The sequence below is a fragment of the Camelus dromedarius genome, chromosome 22 (assembly GCF_036321535.1).
Source record: "Camelus dromedarius isolate mCamDro1 chromosome 22, mCamDro1.pat, whole genome shotgun sequence".
Taxonomy (NCBI): domain Eukaryota; kingdom Metazoa; phylum Chordata; class Mammalia; order Artiodactyla; family Camelidae; genus Camelus; species Camelus dromedarius.
In genome coordinates, this window is record NC_087457.1 from 35,377,461 (window position 1) to 35,405,267 (window position 27,807).

General features: G+C 51.8%; 1 protein-coding gene across 1 annotated transcript in view; it reads right to left on the reverse strand.

Annotated features, from left to right (window-relative positions):
* DLGAP2 (DLG associated protein 2) overlaps nucleotides 1-27,807 on the reverse strand; it is a 440,996-nt gene that overhangs the window by 199,798 nt on the left and 213,391 nt on the right. Inside the window, exon 4 of the mRNA XM_064477626.1 lies at nucleotides 360-392. Coding sequence (XP_064333696.1) covers nucleotides 360-392 — 33 coding nt within the window. The remainder of the gene's footprint in view (nucleotides 1-359; nucleotides 393-27,807) is intronic.

The following is a 27,807-nucleotide window of genomic DNA, read 5'->3' on the forward strand; positions in this document are numbered from 1 at the left end:
TCCGCTTCCTCCCTGACCACAAGGAAGAGTCTCCCACGTGCGGCGCATCAGCACCACCAGCTAATTGACTTAAGGCCAATAAATATGCATTTCTAAAATCGGCATTTACTTCGTGGAGAAAACTAACTAAAAATTTAAAATCTGAAACAAAAGCACTGAAATTTGGGCGTGAGGCCAGTTTCCCTTTAGCGAGGAACGCCTCCTGCCCACGCTCACCACGTGCGCGGTTCTGAGCACTTTACTCACTTTTTCCATCAAACACCACATAGAACGTGTTTTGATTTGACGCTCCGCGGCGTCTGTCACCACACAGGACCGGGCCCACCTGAGGCAGGTGGGAGTAAGGAAGAGGCACTCACCTTCCGGCTCCCCGCAGAGGGTGCACTGCGACTCTGCAAACAGAAGAAACAGAGAGATGGTTACCCTCAGAGTCTCAGTCAGTCAGACTCAGCCGCGACGCACAGCTCGAAGGCCGGACGCTGAGACTGGTGGCACCCGCCACGCCACCCGAGTGCCTCCACTGCTATGACCTTGCACCTTGGCAAATCTTACTGCAAAGAAACGACTCTTGCAAATGTCTTACATGTTTTTAAATGTCAATAACTCTGTCATGTGCACATGCGCATGCTAAACACAAGTACAAGACGTAACACGTCCAGATCACTGAGCTGAAATAATAATAATATATTGTATCACTTAATTTTAACATTGAAAACTTTATTTTGATTTCCACTGTGTTAGATCTCCTTTCAGGCACACAGAGTTATGAGTAACTGTATAGTATTATGTTTCAGTGAAAACACTAAAACTGGCCGATACTGAGCCCTCAGAAAGCAGGCCTGTGACTTGGCACCAGCTCTGCTGTACAGACCGAGGTGGGCAGGGATCCTGGCGCTGGAATCCCAGCAGGAAAGGACAGCAAGTGACAGTAAGTACCAGCCTGAGTGTCCTTCCCGGGAAAGAGCTCAGAAGGGGCCAGCGGGCCAAGTCGGCTTGTCCGCGCTCCAGACCTGCCCTTCCGCCCTTGTGGGGACAGTGACACTCCCTGCGCAGGGACGAAGGGGCAGTGACACGTGCTCAGGGCTGGCCTGGTCCAGCTGGGGGAGGACAGAATGGCTCTGGGGACGAGCACTTGACTCTGTGCTGGGCTCACCGAGGAGCCTTCGTCTGGGCTGCACCCTGAGGGTCTAGGAGGGCTTCCAATGACAGAAACGTGCGGGAAACGCCACATCGAAGGCGCAGCTGAGACTGGATGGAGGAGAAGAGCCTGGCCTGAGAGGCTGGGGAGACACGCGGGGGCAGTGAGGGAGCTGAGCCCCTGACGGGCGTTTTTCTTTAAACAGAAATTAGAAACACTGGTTTCTGAGGGAGAAGGGGCAGTGTGTCCGTCATTCCTCAGGGGATGCCTGGTGGCTGGACCAGGATAGCTGAGGGGACAGAGGCCAAGGGTCAGGGAGGAACCAGGGCAGGGCTGGCTTCGCCCACCCAGGGTGTGGGTGTGTGTGTGTGTGTGTGTGTGCGCGCGCACGTGTGCACATGTGTGTGCCCATGTCTGAGTGCTTGTGCGCCTGGTGTGGGGGTGGGCAGCAGGCTAATGAGGGTTTCTGCTGGAGGCTTGAGAGAAAACACATCGTCCTTCTGTATGGGGGGGGAACAGAACTTGGGGCCACCCCTTTCCAGAAGTGGGGGAGGGGGAGAGGCCAGAGACAAGGTCACAGTCCAGAGGCCCCGCCACTTCTGCTGGGATGGAGAGCGGGACCGAAGGTGTGACCACTGTTCGATGCTCCAGCTCTGAGCCCAGAGCTCTGCACAACAAAATGGGGGTCCAGAAAACGAGAGTGGGGAGAGGATCGCAGGGCCTTAAAAAGGAGAGACAGTGGCCCAGCCCAGCACATTGGGGGCTGCTCCTCTCCGGCGCCAGGCCTGGCAAGGTCGGGTACACACAGAGTCAGCACGTGTGAGCGAGCCTGGCCTAGGGAGGAGGGGTGGCCGGCAGGGCACAGCCCAGCCCAGGCCCAGGCCGGCCACCCTGCAGCTGAAGCAGGCCCTCGGGGCACAGGAAGCAGGCACCCACAGCCCCTTCCCAAGTATCTGCGGGAGGTGGGAAAGGGTCCTCACTGGGGCTCACAGTGATGCCCACGTCAGACTCACTCGGATTTCAAAGGCCAGGCTCCCTGTGCTGGATCGGATTTACAGACTGTGCAGGCTGTAGTCCCCAGACCAGTGCTGGGGGAGGAGCCGCGGGGACGGAGGACAACAGAGCGTGGGGTGTGCCGACTGCGTGCTCCCCACTGGGTGGAAGGAACCCCCGGGACCCACAGCGGGACAAGTAGAGGTGGGCCATCACCTGTGCGTACAGTGAGGCTGAAGCCCAAAGCAGCCCCCTGGGCCACCAGTCTTTCCCCATCAGAAACTTGAAACCGGTTCTTTATTCTCATAGTCAGGAAAACAAAGACTGCTTTGTATAAGAATTCAGAGCGCTGGGAGGCTCTATCTCCCCTTCCCTTAAAACCAAGGCCCCTAGGATAACCGTGCATTGAACTGTGAATGAAAAATACTGCAGACCATATCAGTAAACAAAGAATGCTGAAGCCATCAAGTCATCAGCGGCTGCCCCCAACCCCCAGTGGAGACCAGCCTGCAGCCCGGCCTCTGCAGCCACTCACCATGGTGCCCTCTGAGGGGACTCAGAACAAGGAAGGACAGGACACTGGCCCTAGACAGCTAGGTGCTTGTCAAAGCAGCGAATACAATGAGCCCAAATGTTTGCTCCCTCCCATACATAGAAAAGCACTGAATTCTTTAACTTGAGATGCCCGGTTTTCTTTAGGTAACAAGTAATCTTTTATTGTTCCAACTACCTGGTCTTTGTTGTAAAGCTCCCATATATCCTGGCTCCTCCCCTGTCTCTCCGGAGCAGCCCCTCAGAGCCATCTGGGAGGCTGTCATCCCGGCTCAAGTCCTCCCGCCAAATAAAACATAACTCCCTCAACTTTTAGGCTGCGTGTTTATCTCAGTTGACAAAATTTTATTATAACCATTCCCAAATAGAGGCTCAAGGCCCCACCACAAAGGAGCTCAGTCTTCCATTTAACCAAGAGCCCCTCAGTGTGACCTCGAGGACCCTCTTCACACCACAGCGCGGGTGCTGAATGCGCACTGTACCCAGCTGCTCCACCAGGACGCGGCCACTTAAACTGACTGCGTCTGGGGACCTGTCCGAGGCCACACAATGACAGGGCAGAGCGGAGACTGAACTCCTGGTGCCTCAGGGAGGCAGGCACTTGTACAGGGAGGCGGTAACAGCCAGGACCTTGCTTTCACGGAGCTAATGATGGCGGGGTGGCGGGGGCAGGGGGCACACTTGGGGGACTGGATTTTCCTCCTAGCCCACCCCCTGCCTCGACCACCCTCCACCCCACTGCGCCTGTAGGGGGCCAAAACGCAACACCAGGTTGTTCACTTGGACGAGAATCAGACTGGTTCACCACCCACAGAGCGATAACTTAATCTGCATCAAAACTGGCCCCCAAACACAGGACTTTCTCAGTACGTTTAATGTCCATCACGGGTTATATACGTTCAAAACTCTCCAGTAAGTTCAAAACACAGTAACAGCTTCATCGTCATCACCATAATAACAGCACAGTAACGGGTACCTTCAGGGAATTCAGATTCTGTGAATCAAAGATCACTCAAAAGCCTCAGGAAAAAGATATTCGTTCAACCAGTGGCATATTAACTTCTCTGGAACGCAAGTCTTAAGCAAATGCCATTTCAAATTCAGTTATTAATGCATCTGGGTCTCAGCCTTTAAACAAATTACTTCCAGCAAGATCATAAGTAAGAAACTGCCACTCTGTCTATTGTACGCCCAGGACACAGAGGGGCCCGCCTGTCAGCGCTCACACAACTCAGTGTTTCTCTCTCAAGGGTCCACCTTGGGCCTCCTGCCGTGGGCCACAGGGATTATTAATGAGATGTGGTGAGGGTCCCTGGGACCTTCCCCCAGATGCATCCTAGGGTAAGTCAACTCCTCCAAACTGGGGTAAATGGCTCCCAGGACCACTGGACACATGGGAGGGGACTGGGGAGGAGGGGATGCGAGAGGGTATGTGGAGGGGAGGGGACTGGGGAGGAGGGGACGCCGGAGGGGATGTGGAGGGGACACGGGGGGAGGGGACTGGGGAGGGGATGCGGGAGGGGATGTGGAGGGGAGAGGACGGGGGAGGAGACGTGGGGGGAGGGGATGTGGGGGAGGGGACTGGGGAGGAGGGGACGTGGGAGGGAATGCGGGGGTGGGTGGGGACGGGACGTGGGCTGGTCCTGGGACCAAGGACGGAGGGAAGGAGGGAGGGAGGGAGGAGGACGAGGATGCCACTAACTCAGCACCAGGAGATGCCCACGGAGGGAGCACCGCCGGGAGCCCTGTGCCGGGCTCTCGCCACATCCCGTCCCACTTACGCGACCCTCAGACTCCGGGGAGACACAGCAGCCGAAGCCTTCACGTCAGGTGCGCGCCCTCAGCGGGAGGAGGCAGGGCGCGGGCCTGGTGGGCGTGGCCTGCGGAAGGCCTTTGACCCTCTGAGCCTCGACTTCCGGGCCTAGTCCTCACCGGAAGGCTGGCCGGGCAGCTGTCGCCAGAACCGAAGGGCGGACGCCACACGGTGCCTCGGGCTGCGCGGGGCTCCGTCAAGGGCGGTTCCGGCCTCGACAGGTCCTGCGCCCCCGCCCTCCTGCCCCCAGCGCCTGTCACCCACGCCTGGAACTCCGCTTCCCGGGAAGCCGCGTGCAGGCCTGACGTGCGCGTGCTTCTTCCCCGAGGAGCACCGCTAAAAATTACTCCCAATGGAAGCGAATTAAACCTGTACGCGGCGGCGGCGGCGGCGTCATTAGTGCAGAGCCTCTCTTAAATTAGGAGACGACTCCGCTAATTGATGCTAATTGACGCGCGAGAGAGGAACCTGCCTCACGACGACGTCCTGTGCAAGTAGCGGACCTGCCCCAGGCACAGCCCCGGGGGAAGCAGCCCCCGAGGCCGCAGGCCGCTCTCCGCCGAGGCAGGCGCGGATTCTAACCTGCGAGAACAGAGCGACTTTTCCTTCCCCGTGCGACCCCACAGAGCATCTCGTCGCAGGGGCGGCTCTAATTTAAGCACATGTGTTGAGAGGCGGCTCTCAGGCCTGGGTGACAGCCACTCCCCATGCTCTCTCCTGCTCCAGCATTCGGCGGCCCCGGCCACAGTCCCCCCCCCCGCCCCGCCCCCTGTGACCCACCCGGGTCGGGGGAGGTGGGCAGCGGCGGAGGAGCCCCGGAGGCGGAGGCCGGCAGGCAGCTCTCCAGCGAGCCCGTGGTGCAAACAGCTGGACACGGCACAGAAGCTCCCGCAGGCACAGCTGCCAAGCTTGGCTGGCACAGCCCCGCTGGCGCTGCCGAACCCCCGGCAAGGCCTAGTTCAAGATCACTGAGAACAGGACACCCCTTTCCTGAGGCTTCTTCGAACCCGGCCGTGAAGGAGAAGCAGGCGGGCTCACTCCGCTCTGGGCCGGCTGCCAGCTGGACTCGGGCAGAGAAGGGGCGGCAGGCGGGGCCCCAAGCTGCGGGGCCGGGGGGTGGCTGGGCTCAGAGGGCTTGGCTGTGCCAGCTGGACCGATCCACTGCCTCTGCGCCCCCGGGGACGGGCCCCGACGGCCAGGAGAACAGCCCCTCGGCCTCCTCTCCTAGTGCAGAGCATCCGCTCGCACGGGTGGCAGGATGCTCTGGGAGCTCATACCTGCACGTGCTCCCAGCAAGAGCCCCCCAGGTGGAGCTCAGGCCTGGATGGGAGGAGAAGATGCCTGGAACCAAGGCGCCGCTGCCACTGTCAGTGCTCCTCAGACAAGCCAGGAGGGGGCCACATGACCCTCTGCGGACACCACGTGCATGACCCCGCGTGCTGGCATCCAAGTACCTGATGTGACACCACACGACCGCAGGATGAGAGGATGTCATGAGGCACATGACAGAGACATCATGACTACATGGCACGTGGAAACATGGCTACAGGACAACAAATGCCATACAACACAGAACCATGTGACAGCGTGACTGCACCTCACATGACGACGTGTGACATGTGACACCGACTTTATAACAACATGACAGATGACAACATGGCTGGATGAAGAGCCGAGTGCAGGACAGCATGACCGTATGACAGCACCCAGCAAACGTCACACAACATGGCCGCGCAACCACTCATGACACACCACAGCACGACCATGCAATGCTGTAACTGCATGATGACACGGCCGCCCGGCACCACGGGCGTGGAGCAACGCGGCGTAATGACGACACGGCCGTGTGACATCGCCCCTGGACACACCAGCTCAAGAAACCTGGCTATTCATCAACCAAGGAATGTTTAAATAAATCAATCTGTTGATTCTATGAAAACTAACGCACTAAAATGGAAAAAAACCTGAACATTCAAAACTAAAGAGGAAAAGGTAAACAGAGGGTCTCCTTTCCATTTTTGAAAGTGAATTCTTTCATGTTTATTCAATAACTATCAGAGAGAGCCTACCGTGTGCCAGGCTTATGCCGGCTGATGAGCACGGATGCTCTATTGTGACACGTGGTGCCTGCCGTCCACCCATAATTACACAGGAAAGCCTTGAACGCTAAACAGCGGGTTTTTATCACAAGTTATTTCTGAGGAAGGAAGTGCGGCAACAGGAGGCTGGTCCTACGGGGCAGGTGGGAGACAGCAGATAGAATGCGAACTCTTGGAGAACAGATGTGAATTTGTAACGTGAAAGGCATTCTTTCAAATGCAAACACCGTAAGTATAAAGGAAAACAATATTTCTGGCACAAAGCAAGTCTGTAAATATTAGCTGTTAATATTACCACCATCTGAGTTTGTCTTTGTTCCAATTTCAAATAAACAAGACACAGTTTTACCATCTAAGGGAGGGCAATAGATTCTACCCCCAGGGCTGTTCCCACAGTGAATGATGCAGCCACCCAAATCCTTATCCCCAAACCTCGCACACACCCATCAGTCCCCAATGTTCGCAATTTACAAAGGATTTTCATTATTTTTGATTATTAACCTATAAAGATAAGCATCACCTCACAGGGGCAGACACTGAGAAGAACTGATTACAAGGTAACACGAGCCAAGACCAAGGGGTGGAATGTGTTCTAGAAGAGCCCACGGCCCCAGTGGGCTGGGCACCCTGGTCGGTGAGAGTGACCTGGGCTTTGCAGGAGGATCAGGACTTGTCTAGATGGCGTGACCCTCTCGGGAAAGGAATCAGCATACATGTCTGGGGAAGTAATGCAAGTTTGTTTCCAATCATTTTCAAAACATTTCATCAAGAAGACTGCTATGTGCAATCTCTTCTTCCCTTTCAAAGTACACATCAGAAATGCACCAGAGCAGCAGAACAGTAGAGACTCGTATTCAGGCTTCCTCAACACTTAGGAAACACGTGAAGAAACCCCGTCAGAAGCTACACGGCTGGGAAGCCTGCAAGAGGCCAGTGTGCTCCACCGTGAATCCACGATTACGGTGCAGGACATTCACTCAATCAAATACCTGCATGTAAGCAAAATTCTAATGAGGATTTTAACATTAAATCTTAAAATGTGAAGGCACACCCAGGAATCAGTAGCTTGAATGAAGCAAAGAGCCTTAGGGGACAAAACTACAAATCCATGGATAAGGAGATGAGAGGGTGTGGTATTCTCTTGTCTGGAAGCCCCTGTCTGCTGGGCACGGGCACCTCCTCAGGATCAACAGTAGCACATACAATTCAGTTTTCACGATCAAGCCCATGTACCTCAGAGACCCCTCCCTCTCTTATTCCCTCCTTCCACAAGTACTGACTGAAATCTCCCATGTCCTGGCATCATCCTCATGTGGGGGGCATGGCTGTGACCAAAGCAGGGACCCGTCTCTGCACTGGGGCTCTCAGTCTGCACACCCGGCTCCACCATGTCCGCCAGAAACACGCGTGCAGCATAGCACGAAGCACTCACCTGTTCTGGAACCACATCCCCCGTGACGTCACACCTCCACTCACCCACTTCCCAGGTGTCAGACCCCAAAACGACATATTTGACTTTGGAATGTTTCTAGGGAGCTCATTTACCTTCCCAGTATGCTTGACTTCAGAAAGTTGAATGATTTCTTGGAATCTCAGAGGAAAAACAGGGTCTCAAGATTATTCAACGCAAACACATGCTCACTGCTAGGCAGAAGTGCACCTGGGACACACGTCACCTGCGAGTCAGTGGCTCCCCGTGGAGAGCTGAAAGGTCGCTCAACTTTACACCATTTTCATCTGTGAAATTCAGTGCTTCTCATGACTCGAGTCTTAACTCCCAGGACGACTGTATGTAAATGCCCAGCATTACTTCTTTCATTCGATCAGGAAAAGACGCCCAGAGACACGGAGCCATTTGCCTTGGTCAGTCGTGTGGGCGAGTCAACGGGCAGGACCCGCAGTCTATTTCTGAGTGTGCAGACTGCTCCTGAGACACAGTCCTGACACCTGAGGTTTCTGGACTTAGGGTGTTCCCGCCACTTCCTTTCTCAGCGTCAACAAACAGTCGAGGACGTACGTGGTCCTTTCCCATCAGCTCAGCCGCCCTCAGTCACAGCACGAAGGGGGCTGTGCGGAGTTGCCCCGGTTCGGCCTCTTCAGTGTCACAGGCCAACATGATGCCCTCTCTCCTTGAAAACTGATGTCCCCGGTCCTGTTCTTGACCCATTCTTGTCTCACTTTTCAAGGCCTCTTTGGGTGAGTTAATTCAATATCATGGCTTTAACAACCAGTCACTTATGCCAAGGACATTCCCCAAGCTCAGATCACAGACCCAAGGCCCACTGATGCTGGGGTCCCTCAGCCCAGCAGTCTGGACCTGGACAGTCCCCTGTGTCTGCCTTTCTCCCCGGGTCCAGCCAGACCCTCCACCTCCCACTGAGCCTTCACAGTTCCCTCTTCCTGTGCACACACAGCACCACCTCCCTTGTTCTTAGGGTTCTGGTTCTTGCCCAGGACAGCATGGCCCCTGACATGCCATTCTGCAGGTTTTCCAAATGGTCCCTGCAATGCACTGGCTGATTGTCCCTCCCACCTCCATCCCGAACCCATACGTTGAAATCTTAATCTCCAAGGTTATTTCACTCGGCATAACGTCCTCCAGGCTCATTTGTGTTGTAGCAGGTGCAGCATTTCCTTCCTTTTTAAGGTTGAATTATGCTCCATTGTACGTACACAACCATGTCCATGGACACTTGAGTCGTTCCCACCTATTGGCTGTTGTAACATGCTGTGAATAAGGGTGTGCAAGGATCTGTTTGAGTCCCTGCCTTCGCTTCTCTTGGGTACATATTCAGGGATGACACTGCTAGGCCATGTGTACCATGGACTGAGTGTTTCTGCCCCCCTCCCCAAATTCTTAGTTGAAATCTTAGTCCCCAGTGTTAGGAGGTCGGGCCTTCGGGGAGGCAGTGAGGTCGTGGAGGTGAAGCCCTCACAGCATCGAGCCCCTATAAAAGGAGAGTTCACGCCTCACTCCTGCCACGAGAGGACAATGAGGAGTCAGCCGTCCGCAGCCTGGAAGAGGGTCCCCCCAGGCACTGGCCACACAGGCTCCCTGGTCTCACCGTACATTTCTGTTGCGTACAAGCCGTTGTCCTGTGGTGCTTTGTCTCAGCAGCCTGGACTACGCCAGTACTCTACATTGCCACCGAAGTCAGCCACCAACACACACACACACAATTCTGTCACAGACGTTGTCACACATCAGTGACTTCCTCCGCCTGCTGGTGCCACATGAGTCCTCCCGGTTGCTCAAACCCGAACCCTGAGTCATCAAAATCGTATCAATTAAATCTTCACCATGTGAAGACAGATGGACTGGGGTTTTTGGTTTGGTTCAATTTTATTTTGTATAGACTTTATTTTTTAGGGCATTTTTAGGTTCCCCACTAAACTGAGAGGAAGGCACAGAGATTTCCCATGCACCCCCCGGCCTGCAGATGATACGTTTGTATTAATCCATGACTCTCCATGGACACGTCATCATGCCCAGAGTTCCACTCAGTTTGGATGGTGTGTTTGGGGTCTCTGGCAGTCAGTACCTTAGGCCTTCACCATCTCCTCCTGATCTGCACGGTCAAGGCTAAAATACAGGAGTAGTGTTTGATTATCTTCTTTCCCACGCCTGCATCCAGTTAGTCAGTTATTCTCCTCAAACTGAAACTCCAAAAGTTCCCATGAATCCACTCACTGCCCTCCACCTCCACTGCCAACACCTCATACAAGAGTTACCAACGTTGACTCCCCTGCGGTCACAGCCTCCCGGCTGCTCCTAGTTTGCACTTTGGGGTCCAATGTGGCAGCTTTAAAGCATAAATCAGATCATGCCACCCCCTTTCTAAGCTCTCTCATGGTTTCCCATCACAGCTAAGAAACCAAGCAGAAGCCTGAAGGACCCCCACAAGGCTCTGTGCCCTCAGACCAGGTCCCCCAGTCTCAGCTCTCATCGCCAGGCTCCCTCCCAGTCTCAGCTCTCATCGCCAGGCTCCCTCTCCTGGACCAAGGAGAGGGAGCTTGCACCTGCTCTTCCCTCTCTCCCGAATGTTCCTCCTCCAGACCTCAACGTGCGGCATCTTCTCGGCTGTGAGGAATCCATTCTGAACAGACCTCTCTTGTTAAGCTCTATCCAGGCTAAAACTCAGGCTAAAACTCAGTACTGACTCATCTGTGCGTTTGGGTCAAAGTGTGTCATTCACTTCTTCCCCCCATTGGATACAAACTCAATCAGCCTAGATCTTGTATTGTGTTCTCCCTTCTATCAACAGATTTAAAACAGTTCCTGGCACATAAGAGACACTCAATGAATATGTGCTGCATAAATCGAAAATGCTCAAGTTCTTAGCACCATAAGGAGTTTCATCACCCAAATGCACCAAGTGTACATAATTATAAATACCAGGATCCATCAGCTATCGGGGAAGGTGGTGCGTGTCACAGTACCTCAGCCAGGCAGGACACAGCTCCTGCTACGTCACTTACTAAAGGAACGTTGGCACGAGGTGAAGTAAGAGAACAGGGGAGCCTCAGGAAACAGCTGCAGGTGGTCAGAAATAGGACAGGGGTGAGGCAGGGCTCCTGTGAGGGACCACCCAACCTGGCCTTCCTGGAAGCCTGGGAACCCAAACCTGCCATGCTGGTCACATCTCTGCTGTCACCTCTGCCCCTGTCATCTCACCCTCACACCTCCCCTTGAGGACCAGCCTCACACGACACAGTCTGCCTGACCAGTCCCCTCCAGTGCCCCAGGCAGAATCAGCTGCCTTCTTCCTTGTGGGTCATGAGCTTCTCTACACTTCAGTCAGTGGTCCAGGATGGCTTCTCCCTTCCAGACTGGGGTGTGCTGAGGCCAGGGCTGGGCCTCCCCTTCACCTATGCCCAGGAATTTTTCAGAATTAGTCTTCGAAAGTAGAGATTCTATCCCCTCTTTGAAGAGGAAATCTCCCCAAGATTTACATTGTACTACAATTAATTCCTATGAGGCAGTCGCATTAGATTGTTGATATTCCTTATGCATTTTGTGCCATAACATCAATAGGTAGTCAGTCATCTACTATTTCCATAGGGATTAATGACACATATGTATATACATTTAAAAATATATAAGTACATGTATGAACACAGATATTCCAGACAAATACATAATACACAAATACAAACACACACACGTGTAATTGTATGACTGCTTCTGTCTACACGCCTCCTGCATGCTGATTGGCACACACACACACACACATGCACACACAGACGTACGGATGTGTGATCACTGAGAATCCTTCTCATGTGGAATGGCACATTCAGAGGTGCTCACGAACATTTATTAGTGTTTTTAAAAATAGGCGTTCAGTCATAGTCCGTATCTATTTCTGATAATTGCACAAAGAAAATAAATATTAGCCTCAGGGGACTTGACCTAATTTATTATTGTCAAACTAAAGGAAATTTGTGCGAAATACCAAAGGCACCAAACAGTCTACAATGCTGTGATGATACAGGCAGATGCAGGACATGTGCCTTCATGGGAGCCCCTTAGGTAACAACGGGTCCAAGACCGCTGCAGGGTAACTTTCAGTTCCCTAAGCCATAAATATTTCTACTGGAACCTTCTGTACCAAATATCCTTTCCCTGACATCAATGTGTCCTTCGTTTGTTCCAGAAGTGTCAGAAAAATATCACTTATCTTTAAGCCTCTTTGTTTGTTTGTGGCAAGGCATTCATTTATTACAGTAAGAGTCACAAGATCTGGTGAGTGAGGCGTTGTTCAGCACCACGGACAGAGGCAGTTGCTTATTTGTCAAGTCTGGCTCATTACTCAGACTCTGCAGAAAGAACTCCGCTGTGAAAGTTTAAAACAATGTTCACCGGGTGATGGCTGTCACACTTTAATTTCACTTCCATTTGTATTTTCTATTTTTTTATTTATCATAACCTATTTTTTTTGCCATTTCCGTCACTTGTAGGCAGTACATGAAGTTGAAGGGCAGTTAAACCTACCTGGAAAAGTATAGGTTTTTTACAAATGTTTTTTACTTTAGCTTGAATTTATTTTTCAGAGAGTAATTCTTTGTGATCGTTTAGACTTACAAAATCTCTCTCTAAACTGGAGCCAAACGTAGCTACAATGGAAGCCTTGTCTCCAATTCTGAGACCCTGAAAGTGATTCAAGATGCGGGGTCCTGAAACCACATGTAACTTTGCACCCTGATGGAGAAGAGCATGAGTGGCCCCCAGTCCAGAGGGTCTGCATGGTTCCCCACAGTGAGAGAGGCTGAGAAGAAACATGGCTAAGAAGTTCACTGAGCTTTCGGCAGCCACGGACAAGTCACAGCAGCAGAAGGCCCAGAGGAAAGGATGAAGGATGAAAATCTGAAGAGCAGTCAATGTATCCAAAAGCATCATCACTTCAGCTTTTATTCTGCATGAAGATAACTGTGATCAGCAGGAACATTGTTCCCCTACTTCCAGGTTTGCCTGAAAGTTTCTATGACACTTCCATTTTTAGGTTAGTTTCTCTCCTTCATTTACTGATTTTACTTGGGCTAATTACCCACTTTTTAACATTAAAGTGACCAAATGTAATGAGGTGACTACAAATGTTTAGACAACATACAGAACCCTATTCATAATTTAACATAACATAATATAACACTTAAGATATTTAGGAAGCCAGGTATGTTTATCTGAATTGAATGGCAGTCATCGATAACACATAAGAAAGAGGAATAAATTTCCACATAAAATTTCAGCGTGGAAGGTAAAAGTGCTCTGATTCTGATACCAGGTCCATTTCCTAAATGATAGAGCCTTTACCTCTTACCAAGGAGTAGAAGACACCTCTTTCAACCTCCCCTGGTTATGCTAGAACCACACCAGACCACTCTGTGTTCTCAGATCAAGGTGGGCTCATTTACCCCTGGGCCTTTGCATGTGCTATTGTGCACGAAGTGTGTCTTTCTGCCCTTCTTTGCCTGGAAAATGACGACTCATTCTTTACCTTTAGTGATTTAAAAAAAATAACAGGTCTATTTTAGGTATTCATATAACCATACAATTTGCCCATCTGAAGTGTATATATAGTTCAATGGTTTTAAGCATATTTTCAGAATTGTGTAACCATCACCACATCAGTTTCAGAATATTTTCATCCTGTACCCTTTAACAGGCGACCTCAGGTCCCGCATCAGCTCAGCCCCTGGCAACCACTAATCTAATTTCTGCATAGATTTGCCTATTCTGGACATTTCACGTAAATCAATCCTATAATATGTGGTTGTAAAATGTGAATGGATTCACTTAGAAAAATGTTTTTAAGGTTTTCCGTGGTGTAGTATGCGTCAGCACTTCTGTCTGACTGTTAATATTCCATTATACAGATATACCACAGGTTATTCATCATTCCACAGTCAGTGGGCCCTTGGGTAATTTGCACCTTTGGGCTATTATGAATAATGCCTCTACAAACATTCACATGCAAGTTCTTGAATGAGTTTGATTGGCACTTCTCTGGTGTCTAATGGCGGTGGACATCTTTTCACGTGCTTATTGGCTGTCTGCATGTCTCCTTTGGAGAAATGTCTATTTGAGTCCTTTGCTCATTCTTTTATTGGCTCATTTGTCTTTTTATTATTGAGTGGCAGGAGTTCTTTGTAATTTCTACATATAAGCTTTTATTATATATATGAGTTGCAGAAAATTTCCCAGTTTTGTGGGTTTTCTTTTCACTTTCTTGATGGCGACCCTTGAAAAAAACAAACATTTTAGATTTCAATGAAATTCAATTAGGTTTTTTTTTTGCCCTTTGTTGCTTGTGCTTTCGGTGTCATGTCTAAGAAACCGTTACTTAATCTAAGATCACAAAGATTTATGCTTATGTTGTTCTATAATTTTAGATTTTACATTTGGGTGTTTGATGCATTTTGAGTTAGTTTTTGTATATGCTGTGAGTTAGGGACCCAACTTCATTGCTTTGCATGTGAATATTCAGGTGTTCCAGCACCACCTGCTGAAGTCCTAGGCATTCTTTAAGATTTATTTTAAATATCAATCCTTTAGGAAGTCAGTTCTAACTGCTCCATAATGAATTAGCTGGTCCCTCCTGTGTGTTTCTGTAGCATCTCTTTTACAGGGGGGCTTTGGAGGGGACACCCTGTTCCCTCACTCCATATTTCCTTCCTCACCTAACTCATTTGGCACAAATGTGTGAGCACTCACCACGTTGCAGGCCCCACACTAAGTGCTGGGAGTATCTTTCCAGGGAGAGACACATGTGCAAAAAAACCAGGATAATAAAAGGAAGTGAAAATGGGAGAAGTAACACCTAAGTTTTCCAGGGGGTCAGGACTGGCTCTGCAGAGACCAGAAAGACTGAGATGATATTTGAAGCCTCAGGGGAAGTTTTCATTCATTCATTTCTTCATTGCGGCCCCTCCTTCAGGGCTTACCTTCAAATGGGAGACGTGTCTACCATTAAAGAACTCGCAAGAATATATATAACATGTAAACTGTGACCAGTGCTACCACGTCAGGTGCACAGGGCCCATATAAGAGAAGATGGCCTCACTCTGTAAGCAGGAACATTTCCTTGAGGAGGGCACTTGAGCGGCATTTAAGAGGGAACTCTAATTCAAAAAGACACATGCACTCCTGTTTACAGCGGCACTATTTACAATAGCCAAAACACAGTAGCAACCTAAGTGTCCACTGACAGATGACTGGATAAAGAAGACGTGGTATATTTATACAATGAAATACCATTCAGCCATAAAAAAAGAATAAAACAATGCCATTTGCAGCAACATGGATGGATCTGGAGATTGTCAATGTAAGTGAAGTAAGCCAGAAAGAGAAAGAAAAATACTGTATGATATCACTCATATGTGGAATCTAAAAAAAGAAAAACAGGAAGATACCAAAGAACTTATCTACAAAACAGAAACAGACTCACAGACATAGTAAACAAACTTACAGTTACTGGGGGAAAAGGGGGTGGGAAGGGATAAATCGGGAGTTCAAGATTTGCAAATATTAACTACTATACATAAAATAGATAAACAACAAGTTTTTACTATACAGCACCAGGAACCATATTCAATATCTTGCAGTAACCTATAATGAAAAAGAATATGAAAGGGAATATATGTATGCATACGTATGACAGAAACATTATGCTGTGCACCAGAAATTGACACACTGTAACTGACTATACTTGAATTAAAAAAAAAAAAAGAGGAAACAGGATAAAGGGGCGTTCGGAGACACGGAACATTTTATAAGAAGCAAATGACATTGGCCACACAGGCATGTCCCCATTTTACAGATGGGAGACTCTCAGAGAAATCACAGGGAAGGCCCCAAGGTTGGCACAACAGTCAGGACCACGGCCAGGTCCAGGCACCTCTTCTCCAATTCCTGTAGATCCGAGAAGGCAGCACTGATGAGAGGTTCCCCACTCCAGCCTCCCCGTCTCCTGCCAGCAGCATCTCTCCTCTCTCTAGTCCCTGAAACTAGCTGCTCCCTCCCCTGCCCACCTCCCACGAGCGTGCCAGCCCCTCTCCTGGTCCCTCGGCACCTAGAGCTCTGCCAGCAGATTGGATAAACTAATTAGTGCTTCCATGTTAATTAATTTTCCGTTGTTTATATAAGCTAGGAGATTTCTGTTCTTGTGATGGTCCCTTTAGGTAAGTTTATCTACAAACAAATTAAATCCCATTACCCCAAATTACACCGGAATGCCAATCATCAAAGCAAGCCTTGCACACGTCTCTCCTTGTAGTCCCTCAGAGATAATCTCATACCATAAAGAAGGACTTAAAACAGAGGTAATGCTCATAATTGATGTACGCTGTCATATCAAAACTTCAAAAAGATTTCTTAGAAAAGTCATTTGAATAGTGTGACAGCTATATTTTTCTCTGTATTTGTAAGTTGTGAAAATTCAGTCATCAGAATGAAGAATATAAGTTCCCTGCTGAACTTTAAAATTGAACAAGGCCAACCCGACTGTTTCCGGAATTGATTACTTTTCACCACTTACATGATTTTTGCCAGTTTAAATATAAATCACAGTCTTGCTCTGAGAAATTAAAATTACACAGTTACTGCAAGTCATTTCTATTAGTTAAAATGGAGTACATTACAGAGCACTAAGGCCAACGACCCTGTTCTGCTCGTGCGAGTGTTCACACACGTGCGTGTCCTCAGAGGCAAACCGCAGCGACTCCAGGGAGCAAGTAAGTAACACCTGGAGACCTGAGAGCATCCCTAAGCCCAGCACGATGATAATCAAACGCACCTGCCACATTGCTGCAAACAGCGTGGACTGACTCACCTGAGGGCACATATGAAGCTCCAACCAAGTGATCTGCTAATTCGAAGCTAATTCTCAACCTCTAAGGTTTCCATCACTGATATCTAATAAAGCCAGACTCACCAGCCGCCCAAAGTCAAATGCAGATCATTGGATGTAACTTTAAGCCTCGTTTTCAAACCGTTCCCTGACATGGATCACTCCAGACCTGAAGCGACCTGTTCCGGCTGTGCTGCGACTGCCGTTCCTGTCGTGGGAGTTCTACCCTCCAGGAGGGCAGAATGCGGCCTTATGTGGAAAAGGGGTCCCTGCAGACGCAATTAGTTAAGATGAGGTCGACGTCCTTCGTAGGATGGGCCTTAATCCAAGGCAACTGGTGTCCTTATAAAAAGGGGAATTTGGACACAGAGCCACGCACACAAAGAGACACCAGGCGAGGACTGCAGCTCTGTTTCCACAAGCAGAGCACTGCTGGAAGGCAGGAGGGAGGCCCGGACAGACCCCCCTCACAGCGTCAGAAGAAGCCGGCCCTGCGACACCTCGATTTCAGACGTCTGGCCTCCAGCACCGAGACAGTAAGCTTCTGCTCTTCAGGCCACCAGGTCTGTGGCACTGAACGGGAGCCCCGGCGGGCCAATGCACCACCCAGGGCAGCAGCCACACAGCACCTGCCCCGAGGAGGGAGCACACAGCTTCTCCCTAGGGTGGTGGGCTGCAGCAAGGAAGAACTTCTCACTGAGAGAAGTCTGTAAGAGATAAATGGGTTGTTGTCTCCTTAGATACTCACCTGGGACTTCCAACAGCGCCACCCCCGCCCACCAACAGGATAACTGTGGAAGCTTCCAGGGGAGACCTCGCTGGTCCTCTGGCCCAAACCCCGTTGTATATGAAGCCCTCTGTATCGCGAACACAGGATAAACGTGCTGTTCTCCACCTGGTCGTGTCCCACGGAGTATACGACCCACCAGAAACGTAATGATGTTCACCAAGTGCGTGAGAGATTCTGGTCTGCAGCTTCTCCTCTTGTGATATCACCGTATGGTTTCGGTATGAAAGTAACACTGGCCTCAGAGAATAAGCTGGGGCTTCTTCCTCTTCTAGTTCTGACACAACGTGTGAAGCGGTGACGTTAATTTTTCTCTAAGTGTTTGGCAGAAACTCCCAGCGACGCAATCTGGGCCCGAGCTCTCTTTGGCAGGCAGCTGTTCTGTTGTTATTATTATTCCTACCGCCACCACTATCATTAGCACCACCACCAACTCGGCAGGTTGCGTAAATTTAGAAATGTGTCCATTTCAGTTACGTTACTTTACTGACTTACAATTGTTCACAGAACTACCTTATCATTTTTTAAAAACTTAAAAAAATTGAGGTGAAAGTCACATAACATGAAGTCAACCACACTGAAGTGAACAATCCAGTGGCCTTCAGTTCCCCACAACGTTGTGCAATGGCCACCTCTGTCTAGTTCCAGGACATTTTTAGTAAGCCCAAAGGAAACCCAATATCTGTCAGAGGTTGCTCCCCACTCCTTCCCGCATTTGCCACTGGTAACCTCCTACCTGTGTCTGTCCCTGTGGCTTTAACAATTCTGGATATTTCAAGTAAGTGAAATCATACAGTATGTGACCTTTTATACCTGGCTTCTCTCACTTAACATGATGCTTTGGAGGTTCCTTGGTGCTGCGTGTGTCAATAGTTCTTCGGGGCTGAATAATATGCCATTGTGTGTGTGTGCCGAAGTGTGCTGATCTAGTCCTCAGTTCACGGGCTGTTTATACCTACTGGCTGCTATGAACAGTCCTGCTGCGAGCAAGCTTGTATTTGTTTCTCTCTTTTAAATTATTTTGGCTATATACTTTGGAGTGGAATCTCCTGGGTAAAACAAAAAATTCTGTCTTTTCGTGAACAGCTAAAGCATTTTCCATGGCGACTAAATCATTTTACCTTCCCATCAGCAATGCTAAGAGTTCTGACTTCTGCACATCTTCACCAACACTGGTGTTTCCCTGGGTTTGGGGTGGTTGCTGTTTTTAATTAGTCATTCCAATGATATGAAGTGACATCTCACCATGGTTTTGATTGCACTTCCGTAATGAGTAATGAGGCTGAACATCCTACTATGTGCTTACTGGACATTTGTGTATCTTCTTCAGAGAAATGTCTGTGTAACTCATTTTGCCACTTTTAAATAGGTTGTAATTTTTGTTTTTGAATCTTACGAGTTCTTCACATATTCTGGATGTTATCCTGTAATCCTTGCTTTCTGTGAGGTCTGTAGCAGTGTCTCTTTGTTCATTCTGCACGTTAGTAATTTGAGTTGTCTCTTTTCTCTTCATCAGCCAGCTAAGGGAGTGACAATTCTGTTGATCTTTTCAAAGAGCCAAGTTTTGGGTTCATTGATTTTCTACTGTCTCTCTATTCTGTATTTCATTAATTTCTGCTGTATCCTTATATAGGATAGTTGTGACAGAAGCAAAATCCTGAATGTTGCAGGACCTTTACAAACAAACTTGTATATGAATATTTATTTATACCATGGATTGTAACTATTGGCTGGACACTCTCTGTCTGCCCAGCAGGCTCTGTTCTAGGTGCCTGGGATGCGGCAGTGAAAACACGTTCCAGACTGTGGTCCTCGCAAACATGCATCTGAAACTGTATTTCTGTTTGGAAGAACTGAGCCACACGCATCCTCGTAGTCCACCTTCCTGGCCCACAGTAAATGCTCCATGAGTGTCAGGTAAGTGCTGAGGGAAGATTAAAGTATTTCCATTATCTGTCGTCTTCCTTGCAATCCCCTTGGACCACAAGCTCTTTGAGGGTGGAAACCCTCTCTTAACCTTCCTTGTAGTTTAAATTCTGCCACCACGATGCCTGAGACAAACTGCGTACCCCCAAACGACCATTTTAATTAATCTACCTTTTTAATTAATTCATTAGCTTGAATCTGTCTTCACATTACTATTAGGAGAACACACAGAAAGGAGAAGTCAAGGCTAATAGCACGATCGAGGTTAAGAAAGTAACGTGAGTGCTTTTAATGCCAAGAACCGCATCCCCTGGCTCTTCTCTGCCTCACACATCGCTCGCTGGAGAACAGAGCATACACCTGGGGCTCCATAAGGCTCTGCCTACAGCTCAGCTGGCTTACTCTCAGATTCCAGCAGGTGATCGTCCTGCTCACAAAGGGGAAGCTGAGCGGTCGTCACAAAGCCCCTATGAGGGTCAGACAGAGCCGCTCAACCCCTGGGGCTCGCCCTGCAAAGCAATGGCTGTTCTTCTTTTGAAAAATCTGACTCGGAGCCCAAGTCCATCAGTGCCTGTCTCTCCGCACAGGTGTCTGTGTTTGAGCCACGGATGATTTTTAATAAATTGCACTTTAAAGCGATGTCAGCCTGCCCAGAGGACAGCTGGTAAACTCACCGTTTTACCTGGGACTTCTCCTTTCCTATTCACAGAAAGAAAGAGGCAGTGGAGATCAGCAGCTCCGATCAGACACCTTTTCCCCCTCAAGCAGCCCTTCTTATGCAATGGTATTTTTGTCTTTAATATTTTAAACTTTCAGTCTTCCTGTAGGGGAAAGAGAAATGTCATCCACCCACTAATTGGCTCAGAGTCATTCTTCTTCCCACCCTGTACAGGAGTCGCTGGTTAAAACTGCAGAGCAATCACCTTGTTACGTCTCCCTGTGAAACGGAAAACAGCGTCTCCGCGTTGAGTTAGCGTCTCCTCTTTACCTCGATTTCTCACTACTTTCCATCGGCTAAGACGGAACAGGGTTTACCCCCTAATTATGTTACCGCTGTTTACTTTGTATCCAATTCAAGGAACTGTGACCTTTTTGGTGGGAAGAGAGGATGATACGTGTACAGTTGTGAGAGAGAATGCGGCAGCTGGGTGGTGTGGGGCTCTAAGTGCAGTCAAGGAGAAAATTAGATTAAAAAACATATCGTGGTTCCAAGCCAGTTAGGAGGGAAGCCTAATTCACTCAGGTAATGACGGGTCATTCTGGTCTGAAGCAGAGACACACTGCTCATAATTTTTCCTCGACATTCAGGGTGGTTAACTTCTTCCTGTAAGACCCAAGCCCCCGTCTGCACGGCTAAGCACGCCCTGCAGACACACACCTTCTGTCCACACGTGCTCTCGGAAAACAGAGAAGACGGTTGTAAATTAGTAGGAAACCAACGCTGGAACTAAGCAACACCAGGGATGTGCACCAGCCCCCTCCCCGGGCAATGTCAGAAGCACGCTCCCCAGGTGCTGCACGTACGGTTTCTAGCACGTGTGCGAGGACGGCGTCTGTGCGCTGAATACTGTCTCCCCTTCACCTCGATGCCCCACAGCTACTTCCTGTTGTGCACAAGTGGGTCTCCCATAAGCCCGTTTGGGGACCCCAGCCTGTAAGAGGACAGTTAATACGCACATTAATTTGAACTCGCAAACTCCTTATGTTAATTCCCAATTAGACGCTCTGACCCTGAAGCTGAGACCCTCAGACAACGACCCCCAGCCCCACCGCCCCTGCACGACACTTGTGCTCACACCCCCTCCCCTTGATGACGAGGTTTACTGTTTCCCACGTGGATGGAGGTCATTTTCCCCTTTGAGTTTTGACAGGTTCTGTGAGGCTTTGGGAGCAGATGACATGAACGCAGGCCTCCCTCTGGGGATGAGCGGCTCTGCGTTTCCGAACATGCTGTAGTGAGTCTGGGGTGGGGGGTGGGGGGTGGGCACCCTCCCCGGTTAGGCTCACACTGTGGCCACGAACACAGAACCACCACAGCAGGTGACCTTTAGCTCACGAGGGGACGTTCTGCAGCGCTCAAGGCTGATTGGAGGATCTTGACAGTAGCAACGAGAGCAAACATTTCCGTGTCCACTCACTCGCTGTGGGTTTACCGAATGCTGACCGTGCGGTGCCAAGAGCGGGGCCTGGAACCCTGAGTGAAGCTCACGGCCCTCGTTCCCCGGGAGCCCAGGCCGGGCGGAAGGTGCCCACAGCAAGGAGGAAACTGGCCGCCGGATGACCAGTTGAAAGCTCAACGCTACGGAACCAGTGAAAGGCGGCCACACGGGAGGGAGCCACTCCCACAGCCAGACTCCCAGGTGAGGCGCCTCCACCTCGGGCCTCAGGTTCTCTGTAAAGACGGGGCTGAGAGAGCCTTCCAGTATGTAAGGAGACAGAATCACCCCACAGGCCTTCGACAGTCCTAATTTACCTCTGGTGTGATTACTGACACACCAGCTCCCTGTCGAGAGCATCCCGGTTTGGGGGACAGAGAAGGGGACCCACCACTGGCCGGGCGCAGCACTGCACACCAGGCACACCTGGTTCTGTCGGGCGACGGTGGCTGTGGCCACTGTCACTACTCCCACTTCTATTTAGGTCGGTCAGGAGAGGACTTTCTAAGACGGATTGACCTCAAAAGGGAAAAGGAGCTGGTGGGTGAAGCAGTGTCGGGGAGGCAGTGGGGAAGGAGGGAGGGAGGAAGAGGGAGGCTGGAAGAAATCACAAGATGGAAGGTCCCCAAGTGTGGCTCTGAGCGGGGCAGCCGGTGTGGCCCCAGCTGGGAGGACGAGGTGGGCAGGGCTCCACCGGCAGTGACAGAAGAGACCACGCTGAGGCTCGGAGTCTGTGCTAATAAGAGCAAAGGAGCCTCTCGTTCTCCGGGGGATGGACTGGGCAGGGGAACTGGTGTGGACGCAGCCCCGCCTTCGCTGTGTTGACCCTCTGGGCAAGCACGGTGCCCAGAACTGCTCAGAGGAGACCGAGGGCCACGGAGAAGACTGACATTAAACTCCGAGTTGTGGGCTTTGCGATAATGTTGTTCCTGTAATTTTTTTAAAGGAATATCCAGATTCACTACTTTCCAGGTTTTGGCTAACTCAGATAAAAGTAAATGCCACTGTTTTAGGGGTTATCTGCTTAACACCAGAAAGAACAGCACAGAAATGGGAGACCGTGTCATCCAGACAAGTTCCCCCCAAAGCCTTTCCTTTAAAACAAAGTCGGGGCCAGTACGTGCCCAGAGCATCTAAGCTTTCAGAGCTCAGCTTCCCGATTCAGGCTCCTACGGTCCCTGGGGCGTAAACTTCGGTCAGTCCCCAACTGCTTTCACAGGAAGTACCTGGTCTGCACATTGGACGCTCCAGGGACTCTGTGTTTCCGGGGGGGGGGGGGGATAACATGGTGAGAATGAGCTGAGCTGAAGGGCGTCCTCTGCCAAGTCAGGGGGCACCTGAGCACCCCCGGAGGGGACGGACAGCCCTGCCTCTTCCCAGACGTCCCGTCGGGAGAGGCCACACCTGAGGGCTGGCACGCCTTTCCAACGCCCGCCCGTGAGCCGGGAGAGGAAACCATGTCTCCTTCCAGGAGGAACCTGAAGGTGCTCCCGGGACCCCCCCGGCCCCCGACAGTCAGGGTGGGGAGGGGGCTCCGGCACCATCACCAGGGCTGGACCCTGGTCTGCTCACACATTCCTGAGTCGTGCTTTCTGTTTTGTTTTTGTTCAGAGAGGACAATCCGCCCCGTTTCCCAGCTAACACTCACTTCCCTCTGTGGCTCAGTGGGCCTTAGCAGGGCCGTGTCAGAGCACACAGGAACGGACGTGGGTTTGCTGCAAAGAGCCTGGGTTTGGGCCCTGACTCTGCCACCTGCCTGCCTCTGAGACCGAGGGGCCTCATCTGTAAAACCACACAGGCCACTCGAGGGTCACCTGAGGTCCCGCCTGCGTGAAGGCCCGTCCCCTCCAGGACGCGAAGTCCTGGAGTCATGGTGACCTCTGGGCATCACAGGAAAACCGCCCCGATCTAGTTCCCGAGGACCGGGCGACACTGTCACTGGAAGGAAATGCTGCTCTGTCATGTTTATGCAATTACAGCCCAAGTGACTCCTGTAAATTAAAAAGTAAACCTTCAGACTAAGCATCCCTGGTGATTTCTCACTTATTCTGCAGTAACTGTTGGCAAATCAACCATTTCTTCTCATCTTCTACTTTCCCTGAGAGCAGAGCCAAAGGGTCAAGACAACGTGATGAAAGGGAAAAGATGTACCTGAGAAAATTCCGCTCGTTTACCCAAGCTTTCCTGTGACTCAGTGCGAGGTAAACTGGAGCGAGTCTGGCTGGGCCTCCCTGCCTCCCTCGGACACAAGGCGGGCGGCCTCCACCTGGAGCCTCCAGGAGGCCACCTCCCCAGCCTCCCAGCACCAGAGGCAGCACCTGTTGGCTAACCTGTGACGCTTCACAGCAAGGGGTGACCCAGGGCTGGAAAACCTGCTCATAAAGCTGCAGGACCCCTACTGTCACGACACCAAACCTCATGTCATGTAGTGTTTTATGGTCCAGACGGGCCTTTAGTCAGTGTGGTATGCAGAGCAGCAGTGGGCAAGCGGAAGGTTTAAAACCTTAATATTCAGTAGGGCAGAGATTGGTTAATTAATTGAATTTATAAAAAAAAAAAAAAACCCAGCTCACCCAAGAAATAGTCACTGAACACCTAACGTACAGCTTGTGCCAAGCGGTGGTGGGGGGAGGGCAAGGTGCACCTGACGGATGACAGACCCGCTGCCCACAATTCAGGGAAGGAAACAGCCAACCTCAGTGGGCGAGCCTGCGGGGGGGGGGTAGGAGTGTGGGGAGCCCCTGAGGGACAGGACCAGGGCGTGGTGACAGAAGCGCGAATGCTGCCTGTCGGGGACGGAGAGGGGAACAGGGATGGTCACGGTCATTCCAGCACCTCACAGGGACGTGTCCCGAGGACTGGCTGGCAGTGGTGGTGCTGGGCCGTGCACCGAGGGCCTCACACCAACTCATCCACACAGCAGGACAGCGTCCACTCTCTCCTGAGCCACCAGGACGCTGGGACTCCAGTCCCTGTGCTTCAAGAGCGCTTTCCTGGGGTGGAGACAGTGTGTGAACTTCTGTCCGATCTGCTAACAGAGGCCCAAGGTGAAGGGACAGGAACACCTACCTGAGAACCTGCCCCTGGCTGCAGCCTGGGCCCAGCTCTCCTGGAAACCCGTGCACTTCCGGCCTCAGTGCATCCGTCTCCCCGCTCCCCAGCGATGGCCCGTTTGGAAACAGAGACAGTGGAAACCTGTCTCACATCCAAGGCTGCAGGGACCAGCCTTGGGACCAGCACACCCATTCCGGGTCGGGTCTCAGGGTGCAACAGGGCGGCTGTGTGGCCCGGCCCCAGATCTGTGCGTCGGGCTCGCCTGTCCTGGCAGGATCTCCAGGCAGATTCCGCCCTTCGGGGCTCATCCTTCCCTCAAAGGCCCGGGGCAGGAAGGACGCGGTGCAGCGGCCCTGGTGCTGCGGCTTCTCTGCCCCCAGCGGGGCACACGGGCAGAGCGCTCCCTCGAGGGGCCGCGGCGGCTGGAACGAGACAGCCGGACCCCAGGACGAGGGCTCCGCGAGGGGAGACCCCGCGGTGCCTGTTACTTGGAGAGCAGGGGAACTCCGACTCCAGCCCTGTTCTGACGCGACGCTGGTTCCATCTCACAAACCAACGACGAGCCCACCCCGCCGGGCCGCCCGGCAGGATGGGCGGCCGGCTTCTCGAGGGCTCCCTGTGCTGGGACCAAGTCCAAACTGCTGGAGCCCAGAGCGGCTCAGCCCAGCATGAACCTCCTGCTGCGGCCTCTCACCCTCGCTGCCCCTCCCACCAGGGCGCCTCCCCCTCTGCGCAAGTCCCTCCCACGTTTCCAGGCAGACGCAGACAGCAAGCTCGCATGCGAGGACGAGGAAGTGACGTGCTTGTAGCATCAGCCACGGCGTGTGCAGGACGCAGACGTGTGTGAACGGAGAGACGGACCACATGCGACACGTGAGTGCACCTGAGTGTACAGGGTGCGCGCACAGACACGCAGTACACACACGTGGGCGCACACGTGCACGGACCTCGTGCACACACATGCACAGCACGTACAGTACACACGTGCATACACGCACATATGTGCACGCGTGTGTACTCTTGTCCTTTTTCCCAGCAGTGGAAGCTACGATCCTTGCTCTGTACACACAGCCAGTTCGGCCCGGATTCAAGCCTGGTTCTACCTCATTCCACGACCCACGAGTTTTAACTTGACTCCAAAGTCCACCAACGTTAATACTCCCACCTTCAACTTCTGAACACCCTGCCCCTCCCCAGGACGGCTCTGGAAGGGCCTCTCCTGGTGGCTCCCGCCTGAGAAGGAGGTCAGACTCTGCATTGTCACTTACGCTGACTCTCCCACATGTCCACCAGCGCAGGGCACATGGGAGGAGCTAAATACAAGGAGGAGCTTCAAAATGCAATGAGACGTCCCGCAGTCAATGCCACCCAGCCCTGCTGCTGGAACACAGGGCCCTGGACCCCACAGCAGCACCACCATGGGGGTGGGGGCTGCTCAGAAACGCAGAACTTGTGCGGCTCTAGAAACACGCAGGTCCCCCTCAGACCTACAGGCCGGAACCCGCGTTTTAGTGAGACCCCCGGGTGACCCAACAGCACGCAGAAGTCTGAGAAGCACGGGTCCAGCTTGTGTTTTCAGCTGCAACAAGAGCCTGTTTAGAGCCGACAGGTGTCTTGACCCTTGAAATGTCCACAGGTCCGGCAGGCCCGTGGACCTCCCAGCACAAGCTCCTTACGTATCGAGCGACATGGACCTGCCCGTGTCCGGCTGATGCGCCAAGAGCACGCGGCTGAGCCGTGGGGACGAGGAAGGTGACTTTCGGGTGATGCTGAGCACGTGGCAGTAAGGATGCTACTGATCGCTGTGACGTGAGAGCAACAGAGGTGATATGTGTGCAAGGCCGGGCACCGGACTGGAGCTGGGGTCTGGGGACTCTCAGCCTGGGCTCTCTCCTCTGTTCCTGCTTTGATGTAAACACGATGCCTCTTAAGGTAGGAGAGATGTCCCCCTGAGGCAAAGCAAGCTCAGGGAGGGCGGGAAAGCCCAACAGAAGACGACTTCTGACGCTTCTCTGCGGGATCGTAAGGAACAGAGAGCCCCGACCCAGGGCTTGTGAGACACGCAGATGTAAGAAAAGGTCTCTGGAAAGGCCTTTTTCCCTTGAAAGCTTAAGCTGTCAGCATTAAAAACCTCCTGGATTTTCAACCTAAAGTGTGGGCAGTTGCATCACTAAAGGACACACCCAGATATAGAGTTTCAAAGTGGAGGCTCAGTGCACAGCCCTGGGACTCAGAGAGGGCGGAGGAAGCGAGAGGAGAGCGAGGGAGACCCTCACGGGGAGACTGAAGCCCACGCTCACCTGCTTCCTGGTGGCTCTCGAAGCCCCAGCTCTCCCGGGACTTGCTCTAGATGAGGCAGCGGGAGAGGGAGCTACGTGACGGGGTGGAGAGAGCAGACCAGCCCTCGGGGTCAGGGACGGCCTGGTCTGCCTGGTGCCTGGTTTTGCCGGGAGGCGGGGCCCGGCCGTCTGGAGTTGGACGATGGCAGAAGAAGCCAGAAACGCTGACCGCCATTAAGGGAGCCTCGGCCAGTGTCTGGGCCAGAGACGGGGCACAGGGTGGGCTTGGAGCAGGAGCCCACCTGCCGCTATTCCTGGTGAGTCCACTCAAGTTCCCGGCCAAGGAGGCCCCTTCATTTGGGTCCAACCGGCCTTCAGTCACATTTCATGTTAACTGAGGAGAGACCCTGAAGCATGGTTTGCTTTGAGCCATCCACCCTCGTAAGGCAGGTGAGTGACATCCCCACCTCGGTCTGTTTCTCACGTCACATCATCCGAGAGGATCCCCGGCAGGGTGTGGGAAGCCGGGATGTGGTCCCGCTCAGATTTCTGTCGGGATGCCTGCTCTTGCCAGAGGACTGAAACTCTGTGAATCAGGATTGGCAGCTTTTTCCCGGAGTCCTGCCAAGGTGGTGCTTGGAGGGCAGGCCCTGGGAAGGCTGCTGCG